Source organism: Dicentrarchus labrax, unplaced genomic scaffold (assembly GCF_905237075.1).
Source record: "Dicentrarchus labrax unplaced genomic scaffold, dlabrax2021, whole genome shotgun sequence".
Classification (NCBI taxonomy): Eukaryota; Metazoa; Chordata; class Actinopteri; family Moronidae; genus Dicentrarchus; species Dicentrarchus labrax.
In genome coordinates this window covers 18,470,127-18,490,681 of record NW_026136724.1, presented here as the reverse complement: position 1 = coordinate 18,490,681, position 20,555 = coordinate 18,470,127, and the positions used below count along the sequence as shown (strand labels likewise).

General features: G+C 43.1%; 1 protein-coding gene across 6 annotated transcripts; it reads right to left on the bottom strand.

The window, feature by feature from the left end:
- Positions 1-1,796: 1,796 nt before the first annotated feature.
- gata3 (GATA binding protein 3) lies at positions 1,797-13,213 on the bottom strand. Of its 6 annotated transcripts, none has more exons than XM_051392991.1 (7): positions 12,874-13,213; positions 12,352-12,717; positions 10,884-11,417; positions 8,579-8,635; positions 8,375-8,421; positions 5,832-5,957; positions 1,797-3,372 (listed from the first exon to the last, which is right to left on the bottom strand). In XM_051392991.1, the coding sequence occupies exons 2-7, from the start codon at positions 12,584-12,586 to the stop codon at positions 3,082-3,084; spliced, it is 1,290 nt and encodes a 429-aa protein (XP_051248951.1). In that variant the 5' UTR covers positions 12,587-12,717; positions 12,874-13,213; the 3' UTR covers positions 1,797-3,081. The 6 variants fall into 6 exon arrangements, with proteins under 6 accessions (XP_051248951.1, XP_051248955.1, XP_051248954.1 ...); XM_051392995.1 differs by having other exon boundaries at positions 10,941-11,417; XM_051392994.1 differs by lacking the exon at positions 8,579-8,635.
- Between the last annotated feature and the right edge of the window lie 7,342 nt (positions 13,214-20,555).

Genomic DNA, 20,555 nt, shown 5'->3' with positions numbered 1-20,555 from the left:
TTTTATTCATGCCCGGGACACCATGTTGGATTGAATTTGCTTTTTTATGGTAAATGGTAAATGAGCTGCCCTTATATAACACCTTTCTAGTCTTCCGACCATTCAAGGGGCTTTATACTACGTGTCAGTTCACCCACCTTCATACACCGATGGCAGAGGATGTCATGCAAAGGTGCCAACTGCTCATCACAAACAGAAACTAACACAACAGTAGCACAGCATCAAAAGCAATTTGGGGTTCAGTATCTTGCTCAAGGAGACTTTGGTATGCAGTGGGAGGAGCCAGGGATCAAACTACCAACCTTCGGATTAGGGGATGACAGGCTTTGCCTCCTGTGCCACAGTTTTTCCCAGGCCATCACCCATCCAGGTGCCAACGAGGCCCGACCCTGCTTGGCTTCTGACATCGGGGCGTGTTCAGAGCGATACGGCCACAAACCACGTTTTTCTTTTTTTCTTTTATTGTTTTTGTTTGTTTCTTTTGTGAATAATATGACATCATGTTTATAAATCAAACCAGATTATTGTGGATCATTTTGGTATGCATTAGTTTACCTGTTGTTCTATCTTTCCACTGTATTTGTCAGTCACATGTAAAGCAAGGAAACTAAACTGATGTACGTGAATGTGTAGAAACAGAACATTCAAACTTTGGATGACAAAAGTTACATTTACCGAGTGGTAATGCACGGAATCTCATGTGACTGTTCTGTCATTGATTTAATGGAAACACATGACATCTGTAGCAGATTTAGGACCACTCATGATGTTTTAGAAGTAAAATTTGTGTCACATATTAGGATCAAATGTTTGGGCCAGTTTACCTGCAGTCTCAACCTAGTTTAAGTTTTCAGACATTCTCCATTTTAACACCTGTAGTCACTCAGACTATGGTGTGAATGTGTTGAGTATGTTTTTTCAGCTCTAGTATATTATCTGTACAAACAAAGTGTTTCCTTTCCCTGCTACGTGTGAGATGTACACTGCAGTTTTTGTTTGTAGTTAAAACTACAAATGGCGCTATTTGATTTGTGGGCTGGAAATTCTTGCCTTGGGAATCCTGACCAGAGCTGATAACTTTTGCATAGCGATACACAAAGATGTCATAGTATTTTTTATATATATCAGTGGTCAAAACCAACATAGTTCCTCTTAGTCTTCCCAGCCTAAACACTTGAAACATTTCTCAGCAGAAGTGGTGGTGCGTATAGGTGAGCTCACTGTGAGACAGAACAGTCTTCATGTGACAGAAATCCTCTACAGCTAAAGGTTAGAGGTTTATCTGACGTTTTCTGTTCATGTTTAAGGTCGAGAATGGACTGATGTGACTGCGCTGTTTTTATTTTTGCAATATTTTATCAGTTCTCGTTGTTTCATTGATATAAAGTGTATAAGCAGCTTGATCTGAAGTCAGAAGGAAATGCCTGAGATGATGCTATTTCCTGATGAAGACTCCCAGCTAAATGACTGATGGTTGTTTGATTCGTGTGTACAGTGTTGCATGTTTGGTCGGTGTGTATTTATGTATCAGTGGGATGAGACAAAAGCCCCTTCAGCCCAAGGTGCCTGCGAGGCCTGGCCTCTCTGACCCTGCCATTTGATTTGTTCCTCCATTGCCACTGTTTATTTCTGCTCTTCCTGTTTGTGCTCAACTGACCATTCCTGTGAATGCTGGGTAAAAATAAAAAATAAAGAAGAAAAAAATGGCGGTGTTTCGCTGCCTGTGGTTGCGGGGGTGGGGTGCAATGTGTCAAAGATCACACGGTGACAGAAAAGAAGGCTCTCGACCACAGTGCTAACATGTCAACAGAGATTAAACTAGTTTATTATTTTCAAAGAGAAAAAAAAATTACGAAACAAAAAAGCAGTCATATTTTACACTAGTGATTATTATTAAATTTTTACAACCATTCAGTCTGCATAACATAAAGAAATAATTCTACATCTTTGTTTATTTCGTATTTTTGGTACTCTGATTTATACATACAAATAACAAATACAGGAACTTTTTTCACAATGCATATAATCTGTGGGCAGGAAGAAAGTCTTTCAGGTGATCAAATGTGTGTGTGTGTGTTCGTGTGTGTGTGTGTGTGTGTGTGTGTGTGTCTGTGTGTGTGTGTGTGTAGGTGCGTGCGTCAACACAAACCAATTGCCCGAGACCTATAGCACATCCAAAAAAAAAAAAAAAAGAAGAGAGATGCCTGCAGCCGGAGCCGCTGACTCTCTGCAAACTTAATGCAACACAATTCACGCAGGCGAAAACCGAGGCCTGCCCTTTCTCAAAAGTCTCTCCCTCTCGACTTCTCTCGTCCTCCTCCCTTTTTTCTTTCCTCTGAGGCGTCCTCTCCTCACTCCTCTGGCGGCAAGTCTCTCCACCTGCTGCGACTCGTACCCTTCTCGTCGTTAGCTGCCCAGGGGCATGTTTCCTTTTTTTTTCTTACTTAATTAAAAAGTCTTCATTAAATGTACTGTATTTCATACAATTTGTACAAATATATTCAACGTCTGTCTCTCCTCGTCTTCAGCAAGAAGAAGGAGAAGAAGGGAGTGGGGGGGGGGTTTCCTGTTACACAGGTGCAAGGTGAAGAGAGGCGGGTTCGGAAATTTTCGGGAGAGAGCGTTGTAAAAGTTTTTTTAATGTCTGTTTTTGTGATGTTCGTGTGTGGAAAAATGGCTTTTTGTACACAAATGGAGCTCCTTATCATGTGGATCAGCTGGGAGGACAGCCTCAATGTGGTGGCGGCGGTTTTGGGGAGAAAATGTTCTTTCTCTCCCTGGTTGGAGGAAAAAAAAAATCTTCCCCCTGGAGGTCAGTGCGCCACAGTCAAGTCAAGTCTGCAAAGCATTCACATCGCAGAGGTACTCTTTGATTTTTATAAAAATAAGATACAACTGAGGACAAAGGAGCCTAAAGCCTGCCGTTCTCGCACCGCAGCTCGGCAGTGGGACAGGATAGCTTAGGTCGGGCCGAGGAGCAGTTTATTTGTCTTTTAGGATATGGAAGCAGGTCAGCAGAGGTACCAAGGGGTATGGTGGTGGTGAGGCCGAGGGTTCAGGGGTGGCGCAGCGCAGGGAGGTCTAACCCATGGCTGTGACCATACTGGAAGGGTGGTGGGGGGCAAATGGGAGACTTGAGGAGGGGTGCATGGGTGTGGGGGTGGTCAGCATGTGGCCGGAGTGCGAGAAGGGAGGGAAGGATGACATGTGGCGGGACAGGGCGGCCGGGCTGAAGGAGCTGCTCTTGTCCATCAGGCTCTTGGAGAAGTCGTCCATGCTGTCTTGTGACTTTTTGCTCTTCTTGGACTTGCTGGACATCTTCCTGTTCCTGGTCTGGATGCCTTCCTTCTTCATGGTCAGAGGTCGGTTAATCTGCTCTCGAAAGGAGACAGAAAAGATGGCAGATTAGTATTATTGTCGCGACACATTTATTGCATTGTGTTCACATGCATGATACAAATCTCAAAAGTGGAGATTTCAACATAAAGGCCTCTGTGGTTGTGGCTCCATTTGCATTAAGCAACACAATAAAAAAGAAACCATAAGTGAAGGGTGTCACCAAATTTGAAAATAAGAAAGAAAATGTGGCTTTTTAGTTTTCTTTGAGGCAGGTTTTGGGGTTTCGGGGAGACATAATGATATGTAATGGATTCCCATTACGAGGCAAATCTGAATGTCCCATCCTGAAACAGATTATTGTTTATATATACTCTTTGTGTGTGTGTGTGTGTGTGTGTGTGTGTGTGTGTGTGTGTGTCTGTGTGTACTGGGGTGGATTTAAGTGTTGATTCCTTTAAGCTGAACTGTATCTGAGGCTGTGGCTATGCCAGAAAGAAAGAGAGAAAAAGGAAAAGATGGAAGGGGGATGGAGGGAAGATGGAGAGAGTGTGTGCAGGACAGAGACGGAGAAGAGTCTGGCAGCTAATGTGCAAGCCAGTCGACCACAGAGACACATGGCCATGACGACCGCCAGCGTCGGCCAAGTCCTTCTCTCCACCCTCCTCCTCCTCAACCGCGTGGCCGTCTCCTGGCCAAAATGGCCCCAGCTGCCATATTCCAGCATAGGTTTAGCGGGAATGAGAGCTGGATGATGGAATTCCGGCTGTGGGCAGGATTATGAGGGGAGGTGGATGAAGCCGACTGGCTTCCTGATCTTTCTGAGCGGTTCTTCCCGGGGAAATGGGAACAGGGATTTCTTCCTCACTCTCTCTCTCGCGTTGTCTGAGACATTGGCATTTTTCACTGACTCTTTTTAAGCAGAGTGGCCTCAATGATTAGTGGAGGGCATAGATATGCGCCCCCCCCAAGTGATGTGGTTTTATTCTCTAAGATGTGGCTCCATACTGAGTGACTTTCTCTGAATTGTCTGTCTTGCTTCCAGCTCAGAGGCATGCTACGCCCACCTAAAGCCGGTCAGGCCAATGCTCTTTGATGCTGAGATGTCTACTGTCTCACAGAGGAAGCCTTGGGCCTCCGGCCTGCGCTCGAACGGCCGCCGCCCCAGCACATCAAACAAAAGCACAGCCCAAGTGTTTGAGTCAATGACCACCGCAGAATACACAGTGCAGCCTCTCACATCCTCTCTCCCAACAACAGCAGCTAACCACCTGAAACCTCAGCCCCCGTACAAAAGTGTCAAACCTGAACACACTCACAGATAGAAAGATGAGAAAGCCACCTTTCACACATGGTGAGTAAACCCCCTGATTACTAAAATGAGGTTGTCTGTGTTTTAGGTGTTAACAAAGCCTTTGTGGCAACTTTTTTGTTTTCACAAGCAGTCTTATCTAAGCTCACGGGGCGACACACTGCAACCATCAGGTGTTCCGGGACACATCAGGAGCACATTCTGGCGAACAGGGGACTCCGCTAAATTCTCCATGAAGAATGTGGAATTTGTTTCAAAGGGAGCAAACCCCAACAGAAGTCCGGACTTATAAAAATAAACTAATTTCACAATTACGCTGAGGTCGGGGTCAGTTCAAATGCTAATATGTAACTGGGAAATATTATTCTTTTCTCCTTTTAACCTTGCTCTGAATCTGTTTCTGCAGTGCCCAGCTATCTGCCAAAAGTAACATGGGAAAATGATTTAACAGGGAGCGCTTGCGTGACAAGCAGTGCAGCAGAGCAGACTACTCTTCCCCTTACACACAGGGATATGGGATATAGGCAACCTTTATCTGTTGTCTGAGAGTGGGAGGGGGGGTGGTATTACCTACATGTGGCCTCAGAGCAGTTAGCCTGGTTATTATTATTATTAGTTGGACTACAATGGCTGTCTGATTAAAAGTGACAGCTTTGTGCACAGGAGAGGAGGAGAGAGGGAGAGATAAACGAGTCCCTGGGGTTTTCAGATTGAGGATGTGAAATGATGTGGTGAGGCACTAACCAAACCCAAAACGAATCAGACGGATTGGTGGTCAGAGGGGGGACTCCAAGTCCCTGGCGCGCTTGGAACCAAAAGGCTAGAAATAAGAAGAAAAAAAAATGGGCCTGGAAATTAATCGAATTTTAATTAAGCCCCCTCCTTTAATATTCAAAAGCAAGGCGGCTGCGGGCTTAGTTCACTTCGGTCTTATACATTTTAGATTCGCACTTACTGCCAATAAATCATATTAATTCTACAGTATTTGTTATCGCCGTGGCCCCGGAAAGTCTCTGCAGGGACAAGTCAGATAAAATATTCAGAGGAGGAGGGAAAGGTGCCCAGCAGTACGTGATGAGAAAGAAATGGAGAGGGTGAGTAAGATGGGAAGCTGAAGGGAATAAATATTCACGACAACCTTTTGATGGCTTAGTGAGATATCCTATGAAGGTTTATTACTTACATTGTGCAGTTTAAAGTACAGGCCGCAGGCGTTACACACCGGGTCCCCGTTGGCGTTTCTCCGCCACAGCGTCGTCGTTGTCGTCTGACAGTTTGCACATGACGTCCCTGCCCGCCTGGCTGCGGACTGCACAACGACAGAGGAGGGGAAAAATAACGTCACATGACCACGTAATGACCCAGGCAGCATGAATGTTTATTCTGACAGATTTAACGCCAAGATTCAGGGCTTCCATTCGTGCAGAAAGCAGCGACTTTAAGTGGGATTGTTTGGGGGCATTAAGGAAAAGAGGCCCTATAGTATGTCTTTAGGACACTTCTAATAAAGAAAATATGGGATGGAAACACGCATCACTTTAAATTTGGTATTTTTAGGATAGCTTTGTGTAATAGTGGGAGCCCTGTATACATGGCATTTTGCACAGTGGCCTACTATACCTCTATAAAGGCATTAAAGAAAAGGCAGTTCTCTTACATTACAGATTAAATGCATTATATATTTTCATCCATGTGCATTGTGTAAAGCTATTTTTTTTTTTTTTTTTTTAAAAACGTTAAAAACATGGCAGTCAATAAAGACTTTATAAACACAGTTAATATCCACCCATAGGAATATATATATATATATATATAAATGTATATTTGCATTCAGTGCAAGCTGAAAATAGTTTAAAATAAAGACAGAAATACCAAAAACAGAGCTGCTTTCACTCCAGGCTAAAAATAGCGTCATAGAGCACATACCTCCTAGAGAATAAATATTTACAGAAGACATAAAAGCAGTGCCTTGAAATGGGAGAGCTATTAAATCTGATTAAATTCGCCCCTTAAAGTGCGTGTTTGTGCCACGGAGGCTTGTTTTAAAGTCGTGACGTTAAACAATTGAAACTGCAAGAGAGGGCCTGAACGTGTTCATATTGATTTGGCATCGATTAAACCTATAGGGAAAAAAAATAAATTAAGAAAAAGATGTCTTATATTGGAGTAGGCTTGTGTGTGTTTAACAGGATTTTATTTATTTTTTTTACATAGAAAATATGAATATATGAAGCAGTGAAATGAACCATATGACACGCCAATTAAAAGCATGATTAAAAAAGGAAAAAAAAAAAAAGGAAAAGTGTGTATTTTTGGCTTCGCTGCAGGCTACTAGCAGAGTAAAACCCTCACTTCATCCTGACACACAGTGAAAGTCATGTCTTCCCATGGATTTAGCTGCCTGTCTCACAGCTCAGTTTGCTGCAGTGGCTTGACATTGATGTTATAATCTCTAAAAACAATCAATAGACAGGTGACCGCAAAGGACACACTAACGTAACGGACTACATTATCTCGGGGAGGGATTTCCAATTATACACACGTGGTGGCCTAATAACCCCCTGCTGCTGTGTGCTGTGAATAACCAATCAGATTGGAGGAATAAACCTTATTATGTCTAGTCCTAATATGATGTGCGTATTATGTCTGGCTATAATCCGTCTTCTTTACTTTTAGTGCATTTTCTTGCACTATCGCTATCTTTTGACTTTTCTCTTCACCCCATTGATTTTTTTTTTTTAATTACACCAAAGCTGTCAATTAACTAGATCCTCATATAACTTCATGTTTTCCTAAAATACTGGCAATATATTAGATGGTCAGTGTGATGAATTATTACACATATTATCAGATTGGCGGCTCATATCTTGGTCCTAAATCCTCCTCTGGTGTCACTTTCTGGCCTCCAAATAAGATCTTTGCTATTTTTTCCTGATCTTTGCCCTACATAAATAAAAAATAAAAAAAACACAACAAGGCCAAATGTGGCGAGGCATGCATACCTAACCATCCTCGTGTATTTAAGCAGGGATTCAAACACTAAACAAATCTCAAGCCGTGACTCTGTGCTGGTCTGGCTCGGACTCTGCAGCCCTTTATGTTTTGACTGGGGAAGCGGGGCTGTGTTGTTAAAGGCGACTTATCTGCGCTGCTCAGATATCCGGCAGCCCTTTCCTGGGAAGTCGGGTTTTCACATTAGAGGCGAGGTGGAGGAGAGAAAAGGTCCAGAGCAGGACTGGACCGCCATCTTTGCCTAGAAAGATTTTTTTTTTTTTTTTCTTTCATAAGAAAGCAGAGGGGAACTCCTCTAAAACTCATAAGAGATGCAGCTCTGATGAGAGGGGGTTTTCCCTGAAATAACTTGAAAAAATAGCTCCACTCGAAGCAATCGTAAGAATTGCAAAAATAGCCAACCAATTGCCCAGACGTATCCTAAAAACTAAAATGTTAAAATAATGTTGATGGAGCTCATTGTGCGTTTTTTGTTTATGTTTTTGTTTTGTTTTTTGGATGCAGGCCTGCAGCCACACTGCAACAAGCATCAGTGGAAGCAGTTTTTCTCTTTAATGGAGGCAATGCATCTCCAAAATACACATGGGGGGCCTGTTGTTTAAACAGAATACTCTATGAATCAATGACAATTTTAGCAAATAAAAAATAGCATCGTCATTGCATTTAAAAAAAAACTGTGCAGTGTTTTCTATGGTAGTATCTGAAAACAGAGACCTGCACTTGTCGAGTCAATTTCCTGCAGCTAATAGGCCTACTTCTTCCTGGATAGGGGAAAAACAGAGAGAGAGACGGAAATGTCATCAATAGAGAAAATGTGGTGGAGACGTACCAGCCGCCGCTTGGGTTTGATGAGAGGGCGATTCTGCCCGTTCATCTTGTGATAGAGTCCGCAGGCGTTACACAGATAGTGACCCGTACCGTCCCGCCTCCACAGCGGAGTCGACGTGGCCCCGCAGTTCACACACTCTCTACCTTCTGCAAGAGCCAACACACACACACGTACACACACAAAACATGGAGTGTCCGGGTCAGTTGGTCCTTTAAAAATACTTCTTGATGCATGTAAATGTAAATGCTGGGAATAGAAAGAGTTAGGGAAGATATTTGTGTAACATGCAATATACAATAAAGCATTATAGCATCTGTGCAACAAAATCAATGATGATGATAATAATAATAATAATAATAATAATAATAATAATAATAATAATATAATAAATGTGACATTGTTAATAGCCTATAAGAATGACTTTAACTGCAGCAGTTATTTTATTTATAACATACACACACACACACATACACACATAAACACATTAAATACATGTGGTTAGTGTTGGTGGTGAATACAGCAGTTGTGTTAAGGTCCATAAAGCAGAAATTATTTCAAGCTACGTGTCCTTAATCAGGATTTTCAGACAAAGCAAAATGCACTTTTGGTCCGTGACAATTAGATAAAATAACTCTAATAAAACAGGCCCTTTTTCTTTCTCTCATCAGCCAATCTCTCCTTTAAATAATAATAATACTGATAATGATAATAATAATAATTTCTCTGTGTATAGTATGTCTTATACAGGCGGTGTCCTTTGTTTTGAAATGTTTGAGGGGTGTTCAGCTTTGACTGGCACTTCTCTAGTGACACCGACAGGTGAGACGCGCACTAACAGTTTGATTATAGTACAGAGGGGCCTGAAACTGAAACAAGTGTGCTGCAGTCACAGTCACATTATTTGAAAGCAGAGACTCACACGGCGCTTTTGTGCAATGCCGAGAGCCTTTTGCATTTTCATGCAGCCGCACTTCCCCTTTTTTCGAGCTGCAAAGAGACATACACAGAGCCCGACTTCTTGACAGAGAGAGAGAGAGAGAGAGGTGCGTCAGACCGGGTCGTGCCTGTGACAGACATGCAAGCACCTGGACAAGTGTGTTTCTTTCTTTCTTTCTTTTTTGCCAAGAGACGAGTACTGCTCAAATCAAACAGGAACTGTGTCGGATCCGATGACTTGAGAAAAAACAGGCCTCTGCAATGCAGATTCTGTAAGGTGTGCTGAGGTTTTGGAGAAATGCTGAAGGCTTTCTCTGAAATATTAAGTTTGCATGACGCACACGCTCCACTGATAACCTCATTAAAAAGGGGAATACTCTTCAGATCGGGAAATATCTTTAAATGCACATTATCGCACATTATCCTCGAATTAAACTCTTTATTTGCATTAATGGCCCAGTGTATGATGCTGAATAATCCCGATGATATGCATCAACTAATCCACTGTTTTCTATACTCCCATCAAAGCCGCTGATATTAATCTCATTACAGAAAACTGCTTTTCAGCCGCACAGCAATAACCTTTAAAATAATTACCCCCCTCCCTCCACACCCACCCCTCCCTCCCCCTTCACAATTTGGAAAATATCTCCCCTCGTTCTCTCTTTCTCTCCCCTCCCTCGGCGGTTCGTGCACTCTGCCACGGCGACGGTTCACCCGCTTTTCCCTGTGAATGAACAGGCAGCATCCGGTGCTCTACCGCTGGGTAAACAATACAACTGTGGCGTGCACTGGTCTGACAGTAATGGGATTATCTTAAACATATAAACGGGGCGACATAGCCCAGAGAGCTGGCTTGCCCTCTGTCTCTCTCTCTCCCCCCCTTTAGTGGAGAGGCAGACTGCAAAAAATGAACTAAATTAATCTAACTATGAACTCCTTTGCATCATGATCATTTTATTTAGTTGGGGATAAAATATCCAATGAAGTCTGGACATTTTAGTTTTGTTTCTAGTTGTCCATTTTATTCATCTTTTTTTCCCAACAAATTTGTTTAATTAAATTAATTTAAGATCTTTATTTATTTAGTTTCAATATATTTTTTATTTAAACTTTAAATTAAATATATTGTTTATTATTATTATTATCATTATCATAATTATTATCACTGTTGTTGTTATTATTATTATTATTATTATTATTATTATTATCAGATGATGAAAGAAAGAGCTTTTAGGCATTTTGATGCGCCTGTTTAGAACACAGGTTAACCTGTATGGCCTTTAGCGCCAAAAGGAGAGCTTGTTCATGTGAGGGATGAATGAGTTGCTCATGGGCATTTTCTTTCTTTTTTTTTTTTTTTTTTTTGGTATGAGATTAAACATGGCTGATCATTAAGGCTGCAAATCTGGGGAATAATGTTAGATCAAAAGGGAATGTAATAAAGCGCACGCCTACCTGAACAGGACCTTGTTTTTGGTCTTGTTTTGGAACCATAACTAGAAGGTGACCCACCTATCAGGCTACTTGGTGGGAAGAGGCCTGGGCCGTATTCAGGGACATAGGATGGGTATGTGGCGATGGGGTGGTGGGCAGAGGATGACCCTGCTCCGATTGATGCCACGCTCCGGCTGTGAGCTGACTCCAGTTTCATACTCTCGGCCAGGGTCACCTGGTACTTTATGCACTCTTTATCCTCCTGCCGCCCGGAGCTGCTGGAGCCCGGGGTGGATATGCCGGGGTCCGGGGATACGTCTTTCGGAGGTGTCGGGGGAAACGTGAAGAGGTGCGGACTGGAGTGACCGGTGGACAGGGAAGAGGAGGAGGCCGGGGGGTAAACGGACAGGCTGGCCGGGGAGCCGTGGTGCAGGGGGTTCTTGGGAAAGGGGCTCAGGTTCCAGGGAGAAGTGCTGTGGTGCGGGGCGATGCCTTTGCTCCCCTCCAGCCAGGGCAGGGAGCCGTGAAGTAATGAGGGACGGCACACCTGGCTACCTGGGGCAGCACAGAAACACAAGAAAACATCACAACCTGACCTGAGTCTGCAGCAGCAATAAATACACATTCGTTTCTTTGTCATTTACACGCGTAAAAAGTCGAGCTGTGGGCCTAAACAGGCACACATTTACGCACTGATTCACCACATGCATTTACTGACATTTCATTCCTAATTTCTAACATATAACACAGCACACAGCCCAGATTTAATTTCCCTTCGAAATTCTTTCTATCCGGATTTATGTGGCCACATAATTTTGCCCCTTTCCATTGAACAGGCCTTAATGTAACAACTCAACACTTGTAAGTAGACTTAAAAGAAACTACGTCGTGATTGACTGTTGAGGAAGTTGAAGGCTACAATAAAGGGAACTCCACAAATAGCTACGGGCCGATGAATAGCATTATAATTAAGATAAATATTGTGCAAGCGCTCAGTAGTGAAAACGTGCAAACGAGCAACTAGCAAAATATTCCAGGTGTATCTGTGACTCCTGTGCCAACACATCTATTTGTTTAAATCCGTAACCAAACACTCGATTGATCCAGAGAACAAATTTACGCACACGGGCTTTTTTTTGGAAAAACTTATTTGACATGCGAGTCAGCTGAACGCCACTTTATGTTTGTGAAGTTTAGAAGGGAATGGGCTGTGATATAGGCGGTAGACAGAAACCAAAGACAAACTGGAGGTAAACCATACATATTTACGGCGTGGTTTCACAACACTTAAGCTCTCGGGTTTTTAAGATAAAGTCAACTCAGGCCAAAACCGAAACCTGGTCTCTATCACAGTCAGATAATACAAATAATTCCAAACACTGTGTCAGTAATTGAGTATTGCTGCTGAGGGAGTAAATTACGCACACGGATCCAAACACGATAATGTGCACATTATTAAATAAAAGGCCTAAAGAGGCCGTTTACTTACTGTGAGGAGGAGGAGGGTACCTCTGGACGGCTCGGACAGAGTTTCCATAGTATGGAGAGACGTGGTTCCCCTGTCCATCGATATTAAACAGTACATCCACATCGTCAGCGAGGGGATACTGCGAAGGGTCCATGTATGAGTGGCCGAGGCCCGGGTGATGTGAGCCGGGATGCTGCTCGTTCAACACCGCGGGATGATGGCTCATCCATCGTGGCTGATCCGCACTTACTTCCATTGCTTTTCCTTTTTCTTTAGCAAATGTTCATGCACGCCGAAGCCAACCGGTACAAGTCACAAGGTAAGAAATAATCTGTCCCAAATCCGTTTTTAGTTAAATCCACAGGTTCCGCGCTTGCTTCCGATCACCTGGAGACAGAGAGAACAATTAAATGTCTTATTTTCTCACATTTGTTCACATGCAGCACGACTAAAGCAGACAGGAGGCTCGCGCTTAAGTGAATTTACCCGGCTTTTTCTAAAAAAAAATATGTAAATATATATATATTTAAACACGAAACATACCCCACATTACAAATGCAACAAAGGTGTTGACATATAAATACGTCCAAAATGGAATCCAGTCCCACGCAGAGTTCCTGAACTTCTTCCTCTCAGAGAAAAACGTCAGTGTTTGAGCCCGGCTCAACAAGTAGTGGAGGTTTGTTCGGGCGCAGGGCTCGTTTGCAGCGGATGGCTTCACTGCACACTGACCAGCACCAGCAAGTTAAACTCACTGATCAAATCTCTGTTTGTGCGCAGTTGTAGCCCTCTCCATTAACTCCGCTCCTCTCTCTCTCTCTCTTTCCCTCTCGTCTGTGTGGCTCTTACTCGCTCAACCTTGTTCTACCCCCTCTCTCTCTCTCTCTCTCTCTCTCTCTCTCTCTCTCTCTCTCTCTCTCTCTCGCTTGCTCTCTCCCCTTTTTTTTTTTTTTTTTTTTTACAGTGAAGGCATTCTTTCAGGATGGCGCCAGGCAGCTCAATGCTTGCAGACAGCTGTGGCGCGACGCAACTTAAGGAGGGTCTCTCAGTGTCATCAGTTAAGGGGAGGGGCCTGCCCTAATTGAATATAACGTGGGCCAGGAGAGATGCAGAAGTGCTGCAAGATTTTTTTTTCAATGACCTTGTCAAAAAAGATATTATTAAAATATGGATGTTTCTTTTTAGTGGGCCTAATAAAAACTTAACACCCCGGTTATGCATAGGAACATAGTGGGGTGCTTAGTTGATGGTGCAGGAAGTTATTATGGCAGCTTAAATTCATCTATAAGACATTAACATGTACAAGCATAAATAGACTATTAATAGAAAAACAAATAAACAAATAAAAATACATTTTAAACATCAACTCCTTATAAAAAACGCCTGAAACAATAAATTAAACTAAAATTACTGAAGAATACATAAATATTTTGTCTCAATATATCTGTTTGGGTACACCAGCGATTAAATTGTGCACTTTAACACTGTGCTGCAGTTTGTGTGTGCACAGCCGTAGAAAGAGGAAAAGACAGGCTGCAGCAGAGCCTGTTGCTCTGGGGCTAATGGCAGGTTGCGGGACATGTAGGCTCTTAAAATTGTGACAGTGCGTCCTCTCGCGGTGACAGGCACACTATTCTAATGGCACATCCGAACTGAGCCGATCTCCTCACCGTGAAGCAGCCACGGACAAGGACGCCTGGGAGACTGGGCTTATATATAAAAAAAAAAAGAAAGCTACAATTTTTCCTAATGTAGAAAATGCAGGCTATCATTGGCTGTCAGTTAACTTACCAGTGTCTGTGCAGTACCCACTGCAGCAACTCAAACAGACAAGCAACATTGGCTCATGTCATTATTTATTCAAAACAGTGCATTAAATGGAACACGATAGCGCACACAGGGAGTGATTTACCCCACCTCCCTTTTCCATCTTTTTTTTATCCCAATTTAACAAATAAGCAACTATAATTTAAAGGGCAACCCAGAGAGGAATTCACCCCGAGTATGCTCAGTGTCACACGGGCATGGGGCTGTGCGTTTCTCGGCGCTGTTCACTTCACTGCGCGGCGGGAAAGAGGGGGCTGCTCCTTGGGGAAGTATTTCATGTCTAAAGCCCAGTTTGGCTTCCTCATATAGTTTAAGATTGGCAGTGTGTAATGATAGAGTAAGGTATCTGTGTGTGAGTGCGTGCGCGTGCGTGCGTGCGTGAGTGTGTGTGTGGGGGGGGCGCCTCGCCGACGCCACTGGATGTGACGTCACCGCGGTGTAAACAGTCAGGAAATGAAACCTCTCACGGCACGCAGTGGGTACAGGCAGCGGGAGCGCGCACGCCCTTGCACCACGTAGGTAACAGCTTGTGACAGTCTAATATCAGGTGGGCTCGGCTTTAAAAAGCGCATGAGATGGACCATCAGTGATCAATAATAGGCTGATCACTTAGATAGAGGGTTGTGTTTTAGCGATTAGAATTTTTTGGAAGGTGTGAACCCACAAGGCCACGCGCTCAGGTGATGACTCCATTAGCGCTCATTCGCCTGAGTCCCAATTTATTTCCCCCCCCCCCTCTTTTGATATGGAGGTTGTTCTCAGCCGGGCGCGTGGGAGCACAGACTGAGAGAGACTTGGCAAAGCGTTGCGTTTTTCCTCTCCAGGAGAGCCCTACCTGGAGAGGGAGAGGGAGAAGGGGTGGGGGGGGGGGGGGAGACAGAAAGAGGGAGCGTTTCTCACTCAGGCAAACCTGAGACTGAACTTGGATGCAAACTGCTGTAGCTGCCATTGTCAAGCTGTCAGCGGACTCGTGTAATTATCCTCTTGAAAAGTATCGCGGAGCCATTATCCACAAAGTACCCGTTATAGGTGCTCAGAGGCAACACATGACGGTAAATGTAGCCTAAAATCCCGATTATGTTTTTTTGTTTCTTGACTGGATGTATCGAAGCTTAGAGAATGGGACATGGAAGCCATCCCATGACTTGATTCCCAAGCCTCGGTGTCAATAACGCCGGAGCTTATTCAGCACGGAATAAGACTGGCTGCTCTCTTTAAAAAAAAAAAAAAAAAAAAAAAGTTGTCATTTCTAATCCCAATCTGTCGCCACGGAGGGAGAAATAGTGGCTGCAGCTCTCTCTCCCTCTCAGTGTGTGTGTGTGTTAGTCTATTTTTGAAGTTAATGGCCTACAAATAGCAGTGCTGTTGCGCGTAAAGGTTGATTCACAAAAGGAGGCGAGGGGCCAGTCCGGCTTTTGATGGCAGAGATAATTTCTGAGTGATTATGTCAGCCAGCTTTGATTAAAATCACGACATGGCACAGTTTCTTTTTTTTTTTTTTTTACATTGCGGCTGGGAATCTAAGACACGAACGGATTATTCCATTGCCAGTGTGGGGGATGAAATGTTTTAGATAACGTCTAGTGGGTGTGTGTGTGTGTGTCTGTGTGTGTGTACTTTTGTCCGCCAACTTCCTGTGTATGGCCTCATCAGCAATTATAATCATTGTTTTCCCCCATAAATAATAATTTCCTTCCGTCAGTTGATTAATCAGAGGTCAGGGAGATAAAATCACACAATAATAATACATACGACTACTATTAACAACATTAGCCTACTAATATGATACTATAATAACAATCATTATTATTATTTTTATCGTTATCATCTTTGTTATTTATATTTTAAAAGGCAGCTTATACAGGCCAAAAAATAGCAGATGCAAATATACAATATTAATAATACAAACGTGTGTGCGTGTGTGTGCGTGTGTGTGTGTGTGTGTGTTTATTATCATTCATTAAGGCCTGTTTCACCAAAAGCTTTGATACCTGGCTCCATAACGTGCCACATTGTGCACACACTTTAATTAATTTAAACAGAAACTGCCCCAAAAAATAGCCGCGACTGATATATAAAAAAAATTTAAAAAATAAAAGCACAAGGCAAGAACACAACAGGAGGATTAAACAGACACATGTTATTTGTATATACATAATAAATCATTAAGTGTAACGGCGCTATGGTGCTGCAGGTGCTTGTCTGATAACAATGAAGGTGCCCAGTCACTGATTAAGAATGCTACAGGCGAGTCATTGTGGAGTGATGTGTAATTGTGTTATATTTTACTGGACCAAAACGACTGGGTTATACATTTAGAAACCGGTATAGCACCGCAGGTAGCCTGCACGTTACACTTATTACTGTCTGAGTCATTTGTCATCTTTCTGATGTCTTTTCAAGAACAAAAAACATTTCTGTCAGCATGTGAACAGACTCGGCTTCTTAGAACAAAACGAGGGCGTCAAATTCTGCTCGTCGAGCCGCGTGAAACTTGAAAACAGAAGTGGGGTTTCCTAGAATGATTAAAACGAGGACAAAATCACCTTCTTTTTCTTCGAGTGTTGAACAACTGCAGCAGTCCGTGTTTTGTGTCACTCTTCCCAAAACGAAAAAAGAAAAAAAGAAACACAAAATGGTGTGTCAATTGACTGACTTGTGATGCTTATCTGGGTCTCTATCGCTTCTCTCAGACGCGCTGATGTAATCTTTTCATTTAACGCACAGGGCCTTTTCACCTCTTAACCTGTGCATCCCCAACAGAAACACACTCATTCATATTTTTTTTTTTTTTTTGGAGGGAGGGGGGTGGGGGGGTTATTTATTAATACCACACTTAGGCATTAACGCTGTAATTTGACTATATTTAAATTACACAAGGATTAATTCCACAACCCTAAACAGTGTGCGCCTCGTAACAAGGTGCCAGACAAAATCTCGACAGTGACACTGAAATTGAAATGAAACCACAGTGTCTGCTGCCCCTCTTTGTCGCTGAGGGCCGGTGGTGGCTTTTTAAAAAATTATTATCCCGGTTTAAACTATTTAATAGTATTTTAATAACTACAATATTTAATGAGTAGTCTATGCTTTTATGGGAAACGGGGGGGGGGACTAAAATATAAAACAAAAAAATAAAAATAGCTGGGTGCATGCTCGAGGACCTCTCTCGCGCTCTGCTCTCCAACCGCTGGAGCTCTTGGCCCGTGACAGTGCGCGCGTGATGCCCCTTAATTTGGCATCCTATTCATTCTACCTCTCTCCGCCATATCAAGACGTATCGACCAAAAGACGAGATGGAGGGAGCTAATAACGGAGGAGGAGGTTGGGGAGGGGGACGCAGTCTCAGCACAAGCCCCGACTCCTCTTTTTATGACCCGCCGGCAAGGTAATCAGATCAATTTCACGGCTTGTATGGGATTCTGCCTATACCACCAACCTGAGCGGTCGGTAATAGGTCGTTAAAACCCCCTCATCTGCGCTGTATTTGGGCGCCGGTTTCGAGATACGTGGCTAAATATTTAAAGAAATGCAGCTGGCTGTCCTTCAGCCTTTTTTTTTTTTTTTTTTTTAATATATCAATCCCTAGTTGAGCTTGACACAGCGGAAACAGGCGCTAATGATCAGCAGCGCAAACATTTTTCGTATTAGAAGAAATAGCAGCCTCGTTTTGGGTCAACAACAAAACAACACCAGCTCACAGCAAGCTAACAATGGCGGTCGTTATGGACATTGTAGCCAGTATTATTATCAACACTACAGCCTCTCTCTCTTTTTTCTTTCTTTTTCAGCAAGTGCAGCCGATGTGGAGCAAAAAAAAAAAAAAAAAAAATGAAGGTGTAACCGAAAAGCTTCCTCTCCGGTTTAAAATGAATTCAAGCGAATGTGCTGCCACCCTTTTTTTTTTTTTTTTTACCTCTTCCACCTTCTTTTTTCGTTTTGCTTCGTTTATTTTCATTTAACATGCAAAAAGCGGCTCACAAAAGTTTCCCCCCCCCCCCCATCATTCATACACGAGTAACATCAGTGAGCTCTCGTATACAAAAGCCGGTGAGGGAAGAGGCAGCCTATTGGACACAGCATTAAGGATGCACACCGGCTTCAGAGCAAATCTAAATATTTACTGACCTGCGGTGGACGCTGGACGGATGGAGGCTTTTTTTTCTCCCCTTGCAGATGTAGAAGAAAGAGTGACATAGAGATGGAAGCGCCGGTGGCATTTAGAGAGAGAGAGAGAGAGACAGTGAGAGAGAAAAGAAAGAGAGGGCGAGAGCTGTGGACGGGGAAGGAGCGCGGCGGGGGGGGGGAGGGAGGGAGGGAGGGAGGGAGGTGGAAACACTCTCACACAGCGGCGGTGGAGGTGGTGGTGGTGATGGTGCGCGCGCCCTGGGTCCCGGAGTCATCGTATAAGCACACCGCGAGGAGAAAACACGCGCGCACATAGGCTACCGGGCAGGCTTGCACGCGCGTATGGGCCAACCAAAAGGCGGCCTCTTTACCGTATTTACAGTACTGTGCACGCCAGCCTCTTCCGGGTCTGAAAAAGCATCACGTTAGAGGAACAGAAACCCAATTAAAACTGCAATAGAAAGCAGTGGGAAGGAATTATAAGGTTACATCAGGAGCAGAAACATTTTTTTTTTTATCAGGCAGCCATTTTATCGTTTTTGCTCCCAAATATATATTGCTATTATTTTGATTTATTTTCTATTTTTAGGAGAATGTTTTTAGACATGAAAGGTAAGGCAAGTGCAACACCTGATCATTCCAGGTGACGCCCACAGCTGTAAGCCAAATATAAATGCCTTCTTATAATCAGATGTTGTGTCAATATAGATCATAAAATACATTTTTTTCGTTGTCACGAGTGGGAAAATCAGTTTTAATGGTTAAAATGTGGATCTTTTAATATGATAGATGCTTGAACAATGCAGCATTCACTGTGTTGTGTTAAGTATTATTCTTACAGCCACCTTATGAGAATGGTGCATGTACAGTTTGTGCTCTGCAGATATTTCAGAATCTCTCCGTGACACACAAAATGTTGCACCTCCTTTTGTGCTGGAAGAGGAGCCCTTTCTCTCCTCCGCCACAAAGGACAGATGAAGCCGTAGCTGGTGTCTAATCAACACCAAAGATCCGCGCCAAACTCCACAGCAATTAGAGCTACATTTGAACAATGTGTAAGCAAACAAATCTGAAATCTTCCCGTATCGATATGCTAATGTGAGGGGAGATGCATTGTGGCCCTGATGGCTGAAGCAGTTATTGTGAACATGGCAAAGCTTCCACATACATCCACCACTAACCCGGAGCATATAGGGGCCTACTAGCCTGCTTATTGACACCATGGTTCATTGAAAGGAGCACCAAGCAAATCCGATCCTCCTCTCTGTGAAATACACTGAGGAGAGGAGAGGAGAGGAGAGGAGAGAGGAAAAAGGAAAGGAGAGTAGGGGAAAAGGAGAGGAAGGGAGAGGAAAGGAGAGGAGAGGGAGGATGCTGGAGGCTTGGTATCTCTCATGTTGCGCCTTGACTCTTCGAAGGAGAATGTAAACTGATCACACCCAAATCTATCTTAGGGGAAGAAATTCAATTAAGGTAATAAATTAAAGATAATTGGCGCAAAACCTCGTTGTATAAACTTACAAAATGCGACTGCAGCCAAATGTGTCTTTTTAAAAACCAATGAATTATTCAGTATTTCCATGCAGGGTAAGCGGAGCTTTTCATTTATGGAATTAGTATTTCAATATCTAAATAGAATTACAAAATAACACATCCAGATAGTAATGATTTATTAATCTGCCTTTGACGTAAATAAAGTGCTTATTTGGGGGAATTATTAGCTCTTCGATTTCAATGTAAAGGTGAAGTTAATATGCGTCTGTGATAAATGCGCATACTGATGTCTTTGATATAAGCTAATGAAAAACAACGGTTAAACCAGTATTTATGGCGCAGATAATTAAAGCATATTATAGGTGTAATAAAAAGATTAATTATGAGGGAAATAACGAGAATCAATTTTGTCTTGTTCAGTCGGCATACAATTAAATAAGAAAAAATAAATGTTAATTTTGAAAGGGAGCGGATATAAAACGCATTTTTTTTTTTTTTTTTTTGGAGGAGGAGGAGGAGGAGGAGGGGAGGGGTGCAGATATTGTGGAGTCGAGCCTTAATTAATTGTAAAAGGAGACTGTAAACGGCTCTGGGTTTACCTTGCCTTACTAGGCCACACTGTATCACATTAAAGGGGGTGTATAGTCTCTCCCGTTTTGCACTTCGCCCAGAACCGGGCTACGGCGAGAGCGCGATGCCCGAGTCCAAAGTCACGCTCCTTCTTCTCCTCCCGCGTGCGCCCGCCGCCGTGAAATCGCGTGATTAATGTAGAATTT